At 43.2% G+C, this 17,638-nt stretch overlaps 1 protein-coding gene across 2 annotated transcripts in view; it reads right to left on the minus strand.

Moving 5' to 3' along the window:
- The window catches only part of lrrk1 (leucine-rich repeat kinase 1), an 86,876-nt gene that overhangs the window by 25,831 nt on the left and 43,407 nt on the right, over positions 1–17,638 (minus strand). For both annotated transcript variants that reach the window (XM_080884373.1, XM_080884374.1), the window contains 8 exons: positions 17,027–17,186; positions 14,738–14,916; positions 14,561–14,658; positions 13,869–14,040; positions 13,622–13,794; positions 12,930–13,069; positions 7,168–7,471; positions 3,136–3,302 (listed from right to left, as the gene is read on the minus strand). In XM_080884373.1, coding sequence (XP_080740499.1) covers positions 3,136–3,302; positions 7,168–7,471; positions 12,930–13,069; positions 13,622–13,794; positions 13,869–14,040; positions 14,561–14,658; positions 14,738–14,916; positions 17,027–17,186 — 1,393 coding nt within the window. The remainder of the gene's footprint in view (positions 1–3,135; positions 3,303–7,167; positions 7,472–12,929; positions 13,070–13,621; positions 13,795–13,868; positions 14,041–14,560; positions 14,659–14,737; positions 14,917–17,026; positions 17,187–17,638) is intronic.

Here is a 17,638-nt window from a genome sequence, read left to right on the forward strand (position 1 = left end):
CTAGCAAGGAAACCTGGTCCCTCCGTGGCCGATTACCCAGACACGTGATGTCCTACTACGAGATGTGAATCCCTACCATCACTGAAACCAACCAGCTGATCTACACCATGGTAGATCATGGTAGTGATCACTGAAATGCTTGGCTCCACCAAGAGCAGTACCCTCCATGGAGAAAGAGATTAGGCACAGAGGGAAACCAACTATTGGAGCTGCAGAAATGCCTGATGAGGAAACTGATGCCTAAGATATACAGCAAGCTGCCTAATCCTGAGGCATTGGAAACTGCCAAGCAAATACTTACAGCCATTTGAAGAAACAGAAGCCAGGAGAACAAATCAGAGTTTTCTTCACTAGTTCCTGCTCGTAGTGGCAGGGGAACAAGGTGTGAACAACCCCACCAAGGCTGGAGGGAAAAAAGCAATGCTGGAAAAGCATATGGGAGACCTGAACAGGATTCAGTACCCATCAGAGTAGCAGACATCCAGGAAAGAGTCTCAAGCATGAATGGCAGGACAGCACCACAGCCTGACATGAGTCACACCTACTGGCTAAAGAAGTTAACTGTACTCCATGAGCGTCTGGCAGTACAAATGAACCAGCTGCTAATGGATGAGACACATCTAGAACACCCAACTGAAGGCTGGACAGTTTCTTCTTCCCCAAGGATCCCCAAAAGGGACTGGTACCATCTAATTACTGGAAAATAACCTGCCTCAGCACAACATGAAAACTCCTGTTAGACATCATAAGGGTTAAGATGAACAAGCATGGTTTAAAACATGAACAGGGCCCAGAAGAAAATTGGCATAAAGACCAGAGGGGGAAATGCCAGCTACTGGTAGATAGAGCAGTCATTTTCAATGGGACAGCCATGAGTGAATGAAAGAAAGCCTATAACTCAGTGCCTCACACATGGATCCTGGAATGCTAAGAACTGTACAAGATCAACAGAATCATGAGAGCCTTCATCAAGAACTCAGTGGGGACGTGGCAAACAACACTGTACACTAGAGCAAGATTTTCCAAAAACATGGCATATCCCCAGTGTTATTCTACATAGGCCTGAAGCCCCTCAGCGACAAAGCGAGACTGAAAGACAGAACAGAGGCACTAATCATGGCAACACAGGAAAGAGCTCTAAGCACAAGAGCAACACTGGGATCTACCACAGTGACAGATACAGTTATACCAAGTGGTAGCAACATCAGAAAGATGGAGTACGAGAAGCTTAAGATATACCATCCACGTATACATACACATTTATACATGTACACTAAACTACGCCAGCTTCAAGGGCCTGTTGTATATAGCCAGTTACTAGAGATAGGTTGATCATATTTAAATGGTAAATGAAACAGCTGCTCTGTACAGAAGAAGAAAGAAGAAGAAGAAAGTGTGTACATTATTGTACTTTATTGAGCCCCGTGGGGAAATTGCTCTCTGCATTTAACCCATTCACTCAGTGAAGCAGTGGGCAGCCATTGGGCGCCCGGGGAGCAGTGTGTAGGGACGGTACCTTGCTCAGGGGTACCTCAGGGTAGCTGTTAAGGGGAATCGAACCCCCGACCTTCCGATCATGGGGCAACCACTCTACCTACTGAGCTATCCCTGCCCTCAGAAGGCAGACAGGTGGCAAACATGATCAATCTCTATGAGTTTTTTTGAATTAGCATAACTCAAAGTGACTCAACTATAAGGATGGGTACCGGTACGGTTCTGACATAAACTGTAGTAACCAGACCGAAAAGCAGCGCACATTTCGGTGCTTTTTTTTCCTGACCTGTGATACACTTTAGATTCTAGCCAATCATTTTACGTTTCCGAGGATAGTAGGCGGGGCCAGGTACGTACGTTCTTTTAGAGCAGAGCTACAGATTAAAAATGCCCAAGGTGAAGCGGTCAAAGTCTGGCTCTACTTCACAGCAAAAGATGCAAACTCAGCAGCAACAAGTGCTTTAAGCTGATACTGTGATACTGTCAAAGGAGGCAACACCTCGAATCCGATGAAACACCTGGCGACGCATAGCGTTTTTTTTAAAAGCCCAGAAATGCGCCGTATTTGATAGCTTGCTGCGAGACCTCACACCGAGCACATCTACTGCGGGTGGGTTGCCTGTTATGCAACATCCCCCAAAAACACGAAGAGGAGAGTCCTGGCCCCTAGCCCTGCCAGTGTAGCAGGAATGATGATGATGGCAGCAGCAGCTTCTCTGCGTGAGTAGCTTAATGTTGTTCGTGTGTGATTTACGTTGAGTAGGCTAACCACGTTATTACATTAATGCATGTAAGGTGAACTAGCAAACATCATCATAGCTACATGCGGCTGTCCTCTTGTTTGATGGCAGATGCTCCCTTCACCCTGGCCAAAAAGGCTAAAATGACCAAAGAAAAAGTGGAAAACAGTTAAACATGAGAGGTTTAGGACAAAGTTTGTGTTTTTTCCATTGTTTAACCACTGCTTCCAGCCAAGAGTGATACCATATATGCCCCATAGCTGCAGAAAAGGCTAACATTGTTATCTTTTTACAAAAAACAGCTGAACATGAGAGGTTTTTGGACCAATTTTGTGTTCTCCATTCTTTAAGCACCGGTTCGAGCACCGTTTGAGCACCGGCACTGTTTCAAAAGTACCGGTTTGGTACCGGTATCGGATAAAACCTAAACGATACCCATCCCTACTCAACTAACTGGGTGCCAGCTGTTTGTATTTTGATTACATTCCCATAAAGCAAGTATGCTGCTGAGTGCAAATTTAATAGTTAAATGTGAACTTCTGTCTCTGAAATGATCACAGATAATTACTGTATTATCAGAAGAAAATTGCATGTAATTGCCAACTTACCAGCCCATTCAGCTGCAGACTGACATCAGCCTGATAGAAAACTGTCTCATGCCAACACTAATACCAGGTTTTAGTGATAGTGTTGGAATGCATGAAAATCCCATTTTGAAGCAAAACAATGTGTTAAAAATGGCAAAAACATTTTATCGTGAGTGAAGTATTGTGACAGGATCATGTCATGGGGTGTCCAGCAATATTTTCCATCATCTGCTTTCCAAATATTCAGTGTAAGATTTCAGATGTTTTTATTTTGTTAAAATCTATATACTCAAAACTCTGAAATGCTTCTCTACCTGTCTCGCTGATTGCCTGGTGTTGACACTTCTTGAAGTGGAAGCGTTTGATAGCTACTGGCTGGTTACTATATCGGGCTCGATAGATAATGGTCCCACTGCCACCCTGGCCAAGGATGTCATTTTCCTCCTCAGAATACTCCAGCTGGGACTTCTCCAAAAAGAGCCTAACACACACACACACACACACACACACACACACACACACACACACACACACACACACAAACAATTGTTAATCATCAAGTCCCAAACCTGACATTTGCTTGTACACTGTCTCACCTGGATAATCAGTCTCATGTCTCATGTCACATTGAGCCTACCTTAGTCCTTACACAGAATTGGGAAACAAAGTAAATGAAACCAAAACAATAATGGATTTTTGAGGACAGTGCTCACTTTGGGGGTAAAAAACATAACAGCTATATATCCATTTAGTATATGTGCAGTTACATCATGTTAGAGTTATAATGGAAAGACATCATGAAAAGTACTACAGAGAAGAATTATTGTTATTAACAACAGTATTATTACAAATGCACATTTCAATACACATGTGACACTTCATTGCTTTAAATATTTTAAGCAATCAGACGATAGTGTACTGACAGTTCACAAGTATGAATACGTATAATTGATGTGCTCTGCATTAGAGGTCCTTTACCAGATTGCTGTCTTTGTGTTCTGATGGCTTTCGATTCATTTCTTTGTGTGATCATCATTTACCCTGTACTTTAACACTGTTTTTGATCTATTTGTGTTTTCTTTCTTTTCACTCTACCAACTATTTTCTTTGGATATGTAAATGTAGACCTTAAAATAATCTGCAAAGCTCTCTCAAAGAGATTAGAGAAAATAACCCCCCTCTTAATTCATCCTGACCAGACTGGTTTCATAAAAGGTAGGCACTCATCAACAAATACACGTAGATTACTTCATTTGATAGACTACTCATGCAGTAAAAACCTTGAAACTACAATATTTTCTTTAGATGCAGAAAAAGCGTGTGACAGAGTTAACTGGAAATTTCTATTTGCAACTTTACACAAATTTGGTTTTGGATCCTCTTTCATCAACTGGTTAAAAATATTATATAATTCCCCAACAGCTTGTGTTAGAACAAATGACCAAACATCCTCCAGCTTCTGTCTCTTGAGGGGCACCAGGCAGGGATGCCCACTCTCCCCTTCACTGTTTGCAATTTTTATTGAACCACTAGCAGCAGCAATTAGACAGAATTCAGTAATTAAGGGCATAAAATGCAAGAATATAGAACATAAAATCAGCCTTTATGCAGATGATGTGTTACTTTTTCTCCAAAACTCACAAACCAATATCTCTGGGGTGATTGAATTGATAAACTCTTTTGCAAGAATATCAGATTACTCAATTAACTGGTCAAAATCTACAGTTCTACCGATTAATTGCTCCCTCCATAATTCCTCTTCTACACCACTGCAATCGGGAAATATAAAATATTTAGGTATTAATGTTTCTCCCAAGCTTGCAGATCTAACTAAATTAAACCATATCCCACTTTTAAAGAAGGTAGAAGATGATCTGGCTAGATGGAAATGTCTACCCATATCACTCATGGGAAGGGTTGCTGCTATAAAAATGATGGTCTTACCAAAAATAAATTATTTATTCTCAATGATCCCAACTAAACCGCCACAAGATTGGTTCAGATCTCTAGATTCATGTATGTCCAAATTCCTTTGGAAAAATAAACCCCCACGTATAAGCTTAAAAACACTACAAAGGACCAAGGATAAAGGAGGATTAGAACTGCCTAACTTTCAGCACTACTTCTTAGCCAACAGGCTTCAATTTATCTCAGGATGTCTAAGAGGGTGTCTAGGGTGTCTAGCCAAGGCTAGATGTAGAACAAGCACTTCGCAATAATCTAGAGATTTCAACCTACCATTTATCAGCTCAAACATAGTTTAGTCCCACCTTCGCTGTTGTGATTGGTGTGGGGGTAGGGACAGGCTTGGGGCGTCGGGGGGTTCCCCAGGAGCATCTTCCTTGGAGGGCTCAACCCGGGGTTGCGGTCATGGCCTGTTAAGGGCTCTGTTGGCTCTTAGGTGACTGTTTCCTCGCGGCTGCGTGCAGCGGGGCTAGGGGAGGGTCTGTGCTGACAGACGTGGGTTACTGACCTGGTAGCCTGGCTGCCCCTGGGTGGGTCCGGAATGGGCGTGGGGTTCTGGGGGCGCTCCGGCTCTGGGCTGGGGCCCTGGCTGGGCCTTGGGGGCTTGGGTCCTGGTTGGTGTGTTGCCGGGGTTGTGGGCGGGTGGGCGTATGGGGGCCCAGTCCTGGCGCAGGGTGCCGCCGGTGCATCGAGCCACTTGGGGGGCTCTTCAACTGGTGGGGGAGGTTGTTACATCTTGCAGGAGGTCTCCTCTCTTCAGGAGCTCACTCTGCAGGAGGGGGAGATACAGGAGAGGTGGAGGAAGATCTCAGCCTGGGCGTCTATTGTCTTGTGTAGTCTGGAAGATGAGTGGATGGGGTGGGTGCAGTTTTCTCTGTGGTGGGGTCGGGTGGGCTGTCCCGGGCTCTGTGGGGCCGGGCGGCGCTGCTGAACTGGGCCCCGGTCCGGATGGGCCTGGGCCCCCTTTCCCTGGCGGGTTGCGGAGTGTGGGGGTGCTTACTGGGGTCAGTGGGGGAGCTGGCCCCAGGGAGGGCAGGCGCCTCAAACAGGCGCCTCAGTAGCACATGGAAAAACCACACGGCCACAGCAACCTGGTATCCCATTATTCAACCAGCATTTGTCACAAGTCAGCCAGTGTGGTGTTGTTGGTCACTCTGTATGAACAGCAAGCACACCCAGGCTGATCCTACAAGTTTTAAATGGGGTTGAGGTCATGTCTGCAGGCAGGCCATTCCATCCTTTCCACTCCCAAATTCTGGTAGTAGTCTCTAATAAAACTTGCTCTGCTTGGTTGAACGCTGTCATCGTGGAAGATGGAGTTTGATTCCAGACTGTGGTGCCATAGGATTGCCACGTATTCCAAAATCTCATCTCGATAGCTCTCTGCATTGAGATAGTTTCCAGTGATGACAAGCCTCGTCTTTCCAGACAATCCCACTGCTTGCACCACTAGCTGTTGCCCTGTTCGTTTATTTGTCATATATAAGTAACAATGGCACATGAGTGAAATTCTTAGGCTCTGAGCTGCTTCAATGTTGCATGCAGAAAAACCTATATGCCCTGTGTGAAAAAATGATTGCCCCCTAAACCTAATAACTTGTTGGGCCACTGTTAGAACAAACAACTCCAATCAAGCATTTGCGATAAACTGACAGGTTTTCAAGCATGAAGGTCATACTACAGCATCTCAATCAGACTCAGGTCAGGACTTTGACAAGGACACTCCAAAGTGTTCATTTTGTTTTTCTTAAGCTATTTAGAGGTAGTGTGTTGGTGTGTTGTGATTCGTTTCCTGCTGCAGAACCCACTTTCAATTAGTGTAATAATAAAACGACTTCATATAGCAAAAGGCAACTAGTGACAATTTCTGAATGGTGTATAGTCATATTTCACTATAATGCAAAATAAAGCATGTAGAACATTTTACTACAAGCACTTTATAATCACAAAAACGAAGAAAATGCTATTTCCATTCAAATGCTGGAGTTTCTAGGTGGTATTCTAATTATAACTTAGAAAATAATAAAATCAACTTTCTTGTTGTTTTTCTCTAGTGTCTCCAGCAAAATATGGTTTGAATTCTACACTATATAATGCAAAACTACTATCAAACATCTGGCTCACAAGGCATCCAGAAAAAAAGAAACAAATGATAATTTATTATGTGTACATATTAACCATACAACATATTAAAGTTAAGAGTTTCTTAAAGAAGGGCTTTTACCCTCGGACCTTGATTTCTGTCCTGCTATCTTGCCTTACGCCTATGTTTTTCTTTGAAATTAAATGATGAGGAACTTTAAAGTCAAGCTCACAATTAACCAGCAGAGTAAGATTTCATATGTTTCAGTCTAAACAATCTATGAAATTTTAGAGTTTACCGTGCAGGGAAGTCAGTCATGAAGAGTTCTGGGACCAGCTCTTGAAGAGGAACTGGCTGATCGGGATGCAGAGGACACACGATGTGTTCCTTCTCCACTGCAGCCAGTACGCAGTCCTCCATGTTAAAATAATAGACCCCTGCTTCTCTTCCTTTGTCATCTTCACATTTTACACCATCTCCATCCTTGCTGTGTTCATTGGCTGGGAACTCAACCTGATTCTTTTGGCCCAGGGAGGCACAGAGAGAACAAGGGGCATACTGCTCTACAAGAAGACTCCCATCACTTTCACTGCCAGTCAAAGCTAGAAGAAAGTAAAAAAAAAAGTATGTTCACTTTATGTACAGATGTAGCAGAGGGCTGAAAATCAGAGTTGATGCACAACACAGAGTACTGAAAGCACTTTCATCCATTCACACATGGATTCACAAAACACTTTTACTCTTTAAGGGGCTGCACTGACACAAGTAATTTGAATAATTCGATTACAAAAAATTCTTGAGACAAGGCTCTGTAGCACACCGATGTGTTAAACCATGCAGATGCGAGCCTTTCATCTTCATTTGCGATAACGTATTACGTACATATGTACAAACATATTCAGGATCAGCCTATGAATGAAAAGTTTGACAACATGAAGCCCACGCAGTTCCCAGTTTGAAAGAAAAAGAAAAACACAGCAGAACCAGTGACAATCAGCATGGCACACACAGTTTGACGAGGAGCTGGAGTCTGCGGCACTAACACTCTGTTCTGACAAAGAGCAAAGAGGCGAACCTGTTACTGAGATGGTGAGCTCCCGTTGAGATAAAGAAAACATGTTTCAAGCATCCAAAAAAGCAACGCTGTTCTTGTGCTCACCACTAAAAACTTTACAGGGAAAAAGCGAGCGTGACTCATTCATTGACGTGAAGAAAGCAAACTTTGTAGCTGCTCCATCATCACTGCTTGTTTTACATAGTGAAAGGTCTGCCGTAAGCCTCCAGAAGTTGGATTAAAACATGCAGATGAACTGTTAAATTAATCTGATACCATGTTCAAAGTCCGAGGGATGAGGGGGATGACCCGCCAATTTCCAGGGGCGAGGTCACTGAGGCAGTTAAACAACTCCTCGGTGGCAGAGCCCCTGGTGTGGATGAGGTCCGCCCAGAGTTCCTGAAGGCTCTGAATGTTGTAGGGCTGTCCTGGTTGACATGCCTCTACAATGTTGCGTCGAGATCAGGGGCAGTACCCCTGGACTGGCAGACCGGGGTGGTGGTCCCCATCTTTAAGAAGGGGGACCGGAGGGTGTATTCAAACTACAGGGGGATCACACTCCTCAGCCTCCCTGGGAAAGTCTATGCCAGGGTGCTGGAAAGGAGAGTTCGTCCGCTAGTCGAACCTCGGATACAGGAGGAACAATTTCGTCCTGGTCGCGGAACACTGGACCAGCTCTTTATCCTCTCGAGGATACTTGAGGGTGCATGGGAGTTTGCCCAACCAGTCTACATGTGTTTTGTGGACTTGGAGAAGGCATTCGACCGTGTCCCTCGGGGTGTCCTGTGGGAGGTGTTACGGGAATATGGGGTGTTCGGCCCATTGCTACGGGCCATTCGATCCCTATACAACCGTTGCAAGAGCTTGGTTCGCATTGCCGGCAATAAGTCGGACTCGTTCCCGGTGGGTGATGGGCTCCGCCAGGGCTGCCCTTTGTCTCCGGTTCTGTTCATAATTTTTATGGACAGGATTTCTAGGCGCAGCCAAGTGGCGGAGGGCTTTCGCTTTGGTGGCCTCAGAATCTCATCTCTGATTTTTGCAGATGATGTGGTTCTGTTGGCTTCATCGGGTGATGGCCTCCAGCTCACACTGGAGCGGTTCGCAGCCGAGTGTGAAGCAGCGGGAATGAGGATCAGCACCTCCAAATCTGAGGCCATGGTTCTGGGTGGAGTGCCCACTCCGGGTCAGGGACGAGTTCCTGCCCCAAGTGGAGGAGTTCAAGTATCTCGGGGTCTTGTTCGCGAGTGATGGGAGAAGGGAGCAGGAGATCGACAGGCGGATTGGTGCTGCGGCTGCAGTAATGCGGACGCTGCACCGGTCCGTCGTGGTGAAGAGGGAGCTGAGTGTAAAAGCGAAGCTCTCAATTTACCGGTCGATCTACGTCCCTACTCTCACCTATGGCCACGAGCTGTGGGTAGTGACCGAAAGAACGAGATCGTGGATACAAGCGGCAGAAATGAGCCTCCTCCGAAGGGTGGCTGGCCTCTCCCTTAGAGATAGGGTGAGAAGTTCAGCCATCCGGGAGGGGCTCAGAGTAGAGCCGCTGCTCCTCCACATTGAAAGGAGCCAGCTGAGGTGGTCCGTGCATCTAAGGATGCCCCCTGGGCGCCTCCTGGGTGAGGTGTTCCGGGCATGTCCCACCAGGAGGAGACCCCAGGGCAGACCCAGGACACGCTGGAGAGATTATATCTCTCGGCTGGCCTGGGAACACCTTGGCGTTCCCCCGGATAAGTTAGAGGAGGTGGCTGGGGAGAGGGAGGTCTGGGCTTCTCTGCTTGGGCTGCTGCCCCCGCGACCCGGCCTCGGATAAAGCGGATGAGGATGGATAGATGGACCATGTTCAAATTACACAGCTTTCTGAATACTGACAGCAACCGTCCTATTTGACATAGAAGCGATATGTGTAGCAAACAGGGCTGAGTCTTAAGCAGAACATAAGATGGACTAGACCATGTTCATTTCAAGGCTTTAGTAAGATTTTCAGATTGAAAGTGAATTAATATAAAATATTGGATCAATGAAATTGCATTAATATTTAAAAATATAAAAAAATAAAAGCCAATAATGCACATGGGCCAGTAAAACTGAGCCACTGACAGTTATTAGGTTGGACATTATTAATATTAATTAACATCTACACCATCATAATGTCTTGTTTTCAGCAGCACAAAAACTTGCCTGTTATTAATGTCAGAAAGCCTATATTTAAGAAAATATAACATTATAATTAAAATTACAAATTTTGCCACGTGAATACAATAAAAGATTTTTTGGGAACAGATGTAGTATGCAGTAAAAATTTCAGTCACTGCAGTTTCTAAAATGGAAGCCAATGAACAGCTCATTCCTCTTTTAAATATTTATTATGGCGCTTTAAAAAGACAAAAGGGGAGCACGGTGGCACAGTAGTTAGCACTGTTGCCTGAGTTTGATTCCATCACCTGGCCGGGGACTTCCTGCGTGGAGTTTGCATGAATGTGAGTGTGAGTGGTTGTCTGTCTCTACAGGGAGTGCAGAATTATTAGTCAAATGAGTATTTTGTCCACATCATCCTCTTCATGCCTGTTGTCTTACTCCAAGCTGTATAGGCTCGAAAGCCTACTACCAATTAAGCATATTAGGTGATGTGCATCTCTGTAATGAGAAGGGGTGTGGTCTAATGACATCAACACCCTATATCAGGTGTGCATAATTATTAGGCAACGTCCTTTCCTTTGGCAAAACGGGTCAAAAGAAGGACTTGACAGGCTCAGAAAAGTCAAAAATAGTGAGATATCTTGCAGAGGGATGCAGCAGTCTCAAAATTGCAAAGCTTCTGAAGCGTGATCATCGAACAATCAAGGGTTTCATTCAAAATAGTCAACAGGGTCGCAAGAAGCGTGTGGAAAAACCAAGGCGTAAAATAACTGCCCATGAACTGAGAAAAGTCAAGCGTGCAGCTGCCAAGATGCCACTTGCCACCAGTTTGGCCATATTTCAGAGCTGCAACATCACTGGAGTGCCCAAAAGCACAAGGTGTGCAATACTCAGAGACATGGCCAAGGTAAGAAAGGCTGAAAGACGACCACCACTGAACAAGACACACAAGCTGAAACGTCAAGACTGGGCCAAGAAATATCTCAAGACTGATTTTTCTAAGGTTTTATGGACTGATGAAATGAGAGTGAGTCTTGATGGGCCAGATGGATGGGCCCGTGGCTGGATTGGTAAAGGGCAGAGAGCTCCAGTCCGACTCAGACGCCAGCAAGGTGGAGGTGGAGTACTGGTTTGGGCTGGTATCATCAAAGATGAGCTTGTGGGGCCTTTTCGGGTTGAGGATGGAGTCAAGCTCAACTCCCAGTCCTACTGCCAGTTTCTGGAAGACACCTTCTTCAAGCAGTGGTACAGGAAGAAGTCTGCATCCTTCAAGAAAAACATGATTTTCATGCAGGACAATGCTCCATCACACGCGTCCAAGTACTCCACAGCGTGGCTGGCAAGAAAGGGTATAAAAGAAGAAAAACTAATGACATGGCCTCCTTGTTCACCTGATCTGAACCCCATTGAGAACCTGTGGTCCATCATCAAATGTGAGATTTACAAGGAGGGAAAACAGTACACCTCTCTGAACAGTGTCTGGGAGGCTGTGGTTGCTGCTGCATGCAATGTTGATGGTGAACAGATCAAAACACTGACAGAATCCATGGATGGCAGGCTTTTGAGTGTCCTTGCAAAGAAAGGTGGCTATATTGGTCGCTGATTTGTTTTTGTTTTGTTTTTGAATGTCAGAAATGTATATTTGTGAATGTGGAGATGTTATATTGGTGTCACTGGTAAAAATAAATCATTGAAATGGGTATATATTTGTTTTTTGTTAAGTTGCCTAATAATTATGCACAGTAATAGTCACCTGCACACACAGATATCCCCCTAAAATAGCTCAAACTAAAAACAAACTAAAAACTACTTCCAAAAACATTCAGCTTTGATATTAATGAGTTTTTTGGGTTCATTGAGAACATGGTTGTTGTTCAATAATAAAATTATTCCTCAAAGATACAACTTGCCTAATAATTCTGCACTCCCTGTATGTGTTAGACTGGCGACCTGTGCAGGGTCTCTTGCCTTATGGTGGCTGCGATAGGTTCCAGCCCCTCGGCGACCATGACAAGGATAAATGGAAGAGAATGGATGGATAGACGGAAAAAGGCAAAAGTGTTTCTTATCCAATTACTTGATTAATCTATGGAATAATTGATAGACTGCTCGATGACTAAAATAATTGACACCCCGATGTATGCATCAAAGGCAACTTTGCTGTCTTGCCCAAAGACACTTCGACATGTAGACTAGAAGACTCAGGTTTCATGAGTGGGTGTGAATGAGTGAATGAGCCAAGTTGTGTAAAGCTGAGTGCTCAAATAGAGTAGTAAAGCTCTCTAAAAAAACAGTCCATTTACCATTTACCATAACTGACTTCAGGTTGAAGACCCCTGGATAAAAGCAAATAAAAGAACTCGTACAGCACGTCTCATTCACCCATCACATACATTCATACAGCATATTTATTCTCCACCTAAACCCCTTTTATAACATTCATGTACCCAGTCACACTTTGATGTATCCCAACTAACACTGGATCCACAGCAGTCTACTATGATACTATATCTGTGAAAGAAAGTTGAACTATATCCAGGTGGCATTGCTCCACCTCCTATATTAGCTCAGATTCCTTCTCCATTAGCTTAGAGCATGGTTAACATACCCCCACCCTCAACTTTGTCTGCCACCCAGCATACAATATACCCAACCCTAATGTCTGCCCCCGCCCTTCCCAAGTGGTGGGCCTACGGGGATTCATATCATTTCCTCAGGCTGTGCCCAAGCGAGCCAAGTGAATCCAGACCTCCCAGACCTTTTTCAGTGGGTATTTTCAATGCTACCAGGTACAGCTTGATACAGGGGATTCACATACTGTGAGCTGATGCTCTGCTAGGGTACTGCAAAAAAGCACGTAGTGTACTGACCTGGGAACCACTGCTCTATCAGAGAGTTGACATGGTCTGTGATGAACGCCATAGCAGAGAAATCCCTGGTCTCTGACTGACAGATAATTTTTATGCCTCCACTCTTCTTCCTCTTCCAGTTAACATCCGATGACTCCACACTGCACAGACATAAACAAGTATCTGCATCAACTCAAAGGATATTCAAATAGCAGAGAAGACGAGGCGCTGGCTTTTCCATGTCTCACTGCTCAAAATCAGCATCAAAGCTGGAATATTCGTCCTTTGCACATTCTCCATTTTAGGCCAATGTTTATGAAAGTAGTGGCTCACATTTCAGAGTTTCTTTAAACAGAAAATGTTTACATCCCTTCAGCGTGTAGTCTTATTTTCCACTTGCTTTGATTATTAAAAGCACTCAGACGTACTGTGATACATATGAACACAATCTCAGCTATAAATAACAATAATAAAAAAAACACTGAACATTGACAATAACACAGAAGCATGATAATAGAGATGACTATAATATCAGTAATTGTTAAAGAAATTTGATAAAACATTTGTCTTTGAACTTCCGAGTTTACAAATGAATCATTTCAGAAACTACAGCAAAAGGTCGACGCCCTTAAAATTCCCACCATGTACGTCCAATCTTAATTATTTGTCTAATGAATATTTGAATGACCATATCTTCTGGCTCCAGCTCTTACCTGAGGTAACCTCCATCGAAAGTGACGAGAAGTCCTTCCTTCCAGTAGATAGTCTGGCTGCGTCGGACTCTAAAGGTGCTACAGCGGCTCCTCTGTTGTGATCCGGTAAAGCTGTAGATCACAGAATTCCTGCTGTGCCGGCTCCTGGTGCTTTTTATTTTGCTTTCAAATGACTGCATAGATGCAACATTTTAGGCCACGAAAGTGAAAAACTCTCAATTAAAATTGGAGAATGAAGAGAAACTACCTGCATGTCCATTTCTTGGAGGCTTATAAGCATCCTGGCAATGAAACGCTCCCAAAATCCAGCAGGAACGAAGCTCATCTTGAAAAGGCGTTTGAGGGTGTTGTGGGTCTGCTGGCGGAAGCCATGAATGTCCAGGGCTGGCTTAGGGGGAAGTAGATGGGGCAGCAGATAGCTGTAAGAGGTCAAAAGGAAAACAAATATTCCCGGTGTATGAGAATGTACTGAGACACACTGCACTCTCATAGAGGAGCAACTTGTCAATCACATCACAAGTTGCTTTATCTTCCTTTAACCTCCTGAGACCTGAACTCTTTCATGGCAGCTTTTCTAATTTCTCTGGTTGCAACCTGATGAATGTAAAAACAAAGAATTATGTGATTTTTTTTAACCTGATTTTTGTTTTGAAGAAAAATGAGATCCACATAAGAGGACAATAGCTTTAAATTACGATACGACAGTGGTAGTATAACGTCCTCGTAAGTGGATATCAGGCCCTTGTAGAGCGAAATTTAGTGTTTTGGTCTAGGCAACCCAAAATCCGATGTCCACATATGTGGACGCAGGTCCTAGGAGGATAATAATTTTAAGTTGTATATCATACAATCCTCCTGCTGCCCATTTGACAATGTTTCCTCAGAGCTGTTTAGGACCTGTAATGAGTAACTACTGCAAAGAGAGAGAGAAGAAATTACCTGTTGTTGGCCACAGGCAGGGCAATCTCAAACTTGGCCAGAAATTGGAAATACTGTTCCTCTGTCTGCTGTGTGAACCCTGTTCCTACCAAAAGCATCTGCACAACAGATACCACAATAGATATGACTTCAAAACACCAGTTTCAACACACAAAACAACAGAAAGGCAAGTCTCACCCTGAGGTCTTCAGTTTGGATCACTCCATTTCTTGCTATATATCGAGAGGATTTGAGGTGTACGATCCTCTCCAAGCATTCCGACAGCCACACGGGACATAGGAAGTAGAGAGTGCAAAGCCCATGGCTGGTGTCAGGAAAGTGGAGCAAGGTTCCAGTTTCTATCAAGAAACCGATCGCTGGTTGTCGGGAAGAAAGGAGAAAAAGAAAGAAACAATGAAGAAATAACACATCGATGTGGTGATGCTTCACAAATAAGCAGCATTTAGAGTGGAAACCTCTGCCTAGACTGCTATATAACGTTATACTACAGTGTATCTCTAACGAACTAGGCAGCTCATTAAATCTCCCTTTAAGACTTTCTTTAAAGACCTGTTGAGTCAACTTGAAAGGAGGCAGATGTGAAATGTAAAAATAAGATTAGAGGTCACATTATATTGGGATGCAAGCTTGAATGTGATATTTATAGTGAACCAGTAACACCCCCAAACCACATCCCCATAGACACTGTGTCTGCTCCCAGACCACCAACACACAGAAGTGAGCACAAGGGGCAGCAATCTTCCACTCCAGCTTATTAATCAGCCAAAGAGTTGAGCACACTTTAACAGTAAGGGTAAAAACATGAAAATCTACATTAGTATGAACAGCTCTCACAGGTTACTCCAGCTGTTTGAAAGTATTAGACCCTTGGGGCTCCGTTTTCCAAACCACTAAATTGAACCCAACTAGTTACTAAGTGCACTGATCTAGAGGGGAGCTGCTGTTAACAGGTGTGGCTGTTCTATCTGCAGAGGCAGGGAAGACACCTGGAAGGTTTCCAGGTAGTTGGTACTGAGCTAATCCCCTCACCCATCGGCTCCATCTAAGCTCTGTATTGCCTACTGGTAAAGACTCACAATCCACCCACTTTAATCACGTTCTAGATCTTGTTCTGACATTGAGATAGAAACTGAACATTTTAGTATGTTCATGGATGTTAAAATCACCTTAAAAGCATCTTAGCTGAGCACTAAATCAGATAAAAAGTCTGAGACATTCTAAGTAAGGCCCAGGCGGACGACTGATGAGAACAAATAAAACAGGTTTTTGAGCATCAGGCTTTAAAATAAATTAAAACTCTGTCTGGGTCTTTGTCCTCAAGTGTTGGGGATTTTCTCTGCATTGTTGTCTTTATGTAACCATATAAAGCACAGTGAGACAACTGCTGTTGTGATTTGGCACGATATAAATAAAACCAAATAGAACTGAGTTTCCTAAATGTTGCCAATGAAAGCAAAGGCAGTAGAATTAATGAAAGTTTGACCAAGGTAAAAAATATCAAATAAAATCTACGTATAATAAGAATCTCCATTTAGTCTTCCCTACATCCCAATATGTTCAAATATGTACAATATGTACAAACAATGGCAGTAAGAAACTGTTTCTGTGCATCTATGCATAGCATTATTCTCACTTTGACTTTCTGAATAACGTACGGTCCTTGAAAAGGTCAAATGTGACATTTCAAAGCTTTATACAGTACTTCTATATGTTGACAACATACACCACACTTAAGGATCATAGTTTCTAAGTTACAAGTTCCAAACAATCATATTTTTCTTAAACCAACAAAGCAGTGAAAATGAACTCAAGGACTGAGGAGCTAATTGATTCTGGAGGTTTGCTCTAAAAGCAAAGGCGTCCTCATAGACACTTGCTTAAATGCATAATCCTGTATGTGTATCATATTTGATACAAGTTTTTGAGACCTCTACATGATCATTGTCATTTTTCTGCTCCTTAAAACAAGAAATCAATTGTAAAAAATGCTGGCGGTAACAAATATGATACAAATTTAAACTCATATGTGCAAAAATATTTAATCTATTTTTTACATTTGTCAAAAGGTTCAATAAACAAATAAATAAAGTTGTTTCCAATGTTGTGGCAGCAAAGTGTCCATGTAAATAAACTGGATTATCTCTAGTTTTATGCACACAGAAAAATATATAAGGCTTTGTTTTGTACATTAAAACGGAGTACTTCTTTGGAATCTCTTTAAGTGGCAACTTAATGTTAGGAGATGTTACCAAAAACATTGATATGGTAATGTACACAGCTGTTATGTTCACTGTTGTTGGCTGACTTTATTCAATGGCTTTGAAGGAGACACCTTCCACCCACTCACTGACTGGTGACTCTGTATTGGCTCATCACATTACATGGAAAAATGTCCCAAATAAAGAATGTAAATGTACGAATTTTCATAAACGATTTCCACATTTCAAATGCTTGCTGTCATAATACCAGTCTGCAGGTCTTCGTAATCTCTGATGTCACTTCCTGGGTTTTGTTCAATGATGTCATTTAGCTGTGCATCAGTTAGGTACTGGACCTCTCCTTCGGAATGTCGCCTCTCCTTCTCGGCTATGACTATTTCCTGGAGTGCCAGGTAGCTTCTGGGAATCTGGAGGAGACAACAGTGGTACAAATTTACTTTGCTTTCAAGTAAAATAAGAACCCTATGCTATCACTTTAAAATTGTCATAAAAAGTTTATACAGAGGCCTGTATTTACAGTGGGGCAAAAAAGTATTTAGTCAGCCACCGATTGTGCAAGTTCCCCCACCTAAAATGATGACAGAGGTCAGTAATTTGCACCAGAGGTACACTTCAACTGTGAGAGACAGAATGTGAAAAAAAAATCCATGAATCCACATGGTAGGATTTGTAAAGAATTTATTGGTAAATCAGGGTGGAAAATAAGTATTTGGTCAATAACAAAAATACAACTCAATACTTTGTAACATAACCTTTGTTGGCAATAACAGAGGTCAAACGTTTACTATAGGTCTTTACCAGGTTTGCACACACAGTAGCTGGTATTTTGGCCCATTCCTCCATGCAGATCTTCTCGAGA

The sequence above is a fragment of the Rhamphochromis sp. 'chilingali' genome (assembly GCF_963969265.1).
Source record: "Rhamphochromis sp. 'chilingali' genome assembly, chromosome: 6".
Taxonomy (NCBI): Eukaryota; Metazoa; Chordata; class Actinopteri; order Cichliformes; family Cichlidae; genus Rhamphochromis; species Rhamphochromis sp. 'chilingali'.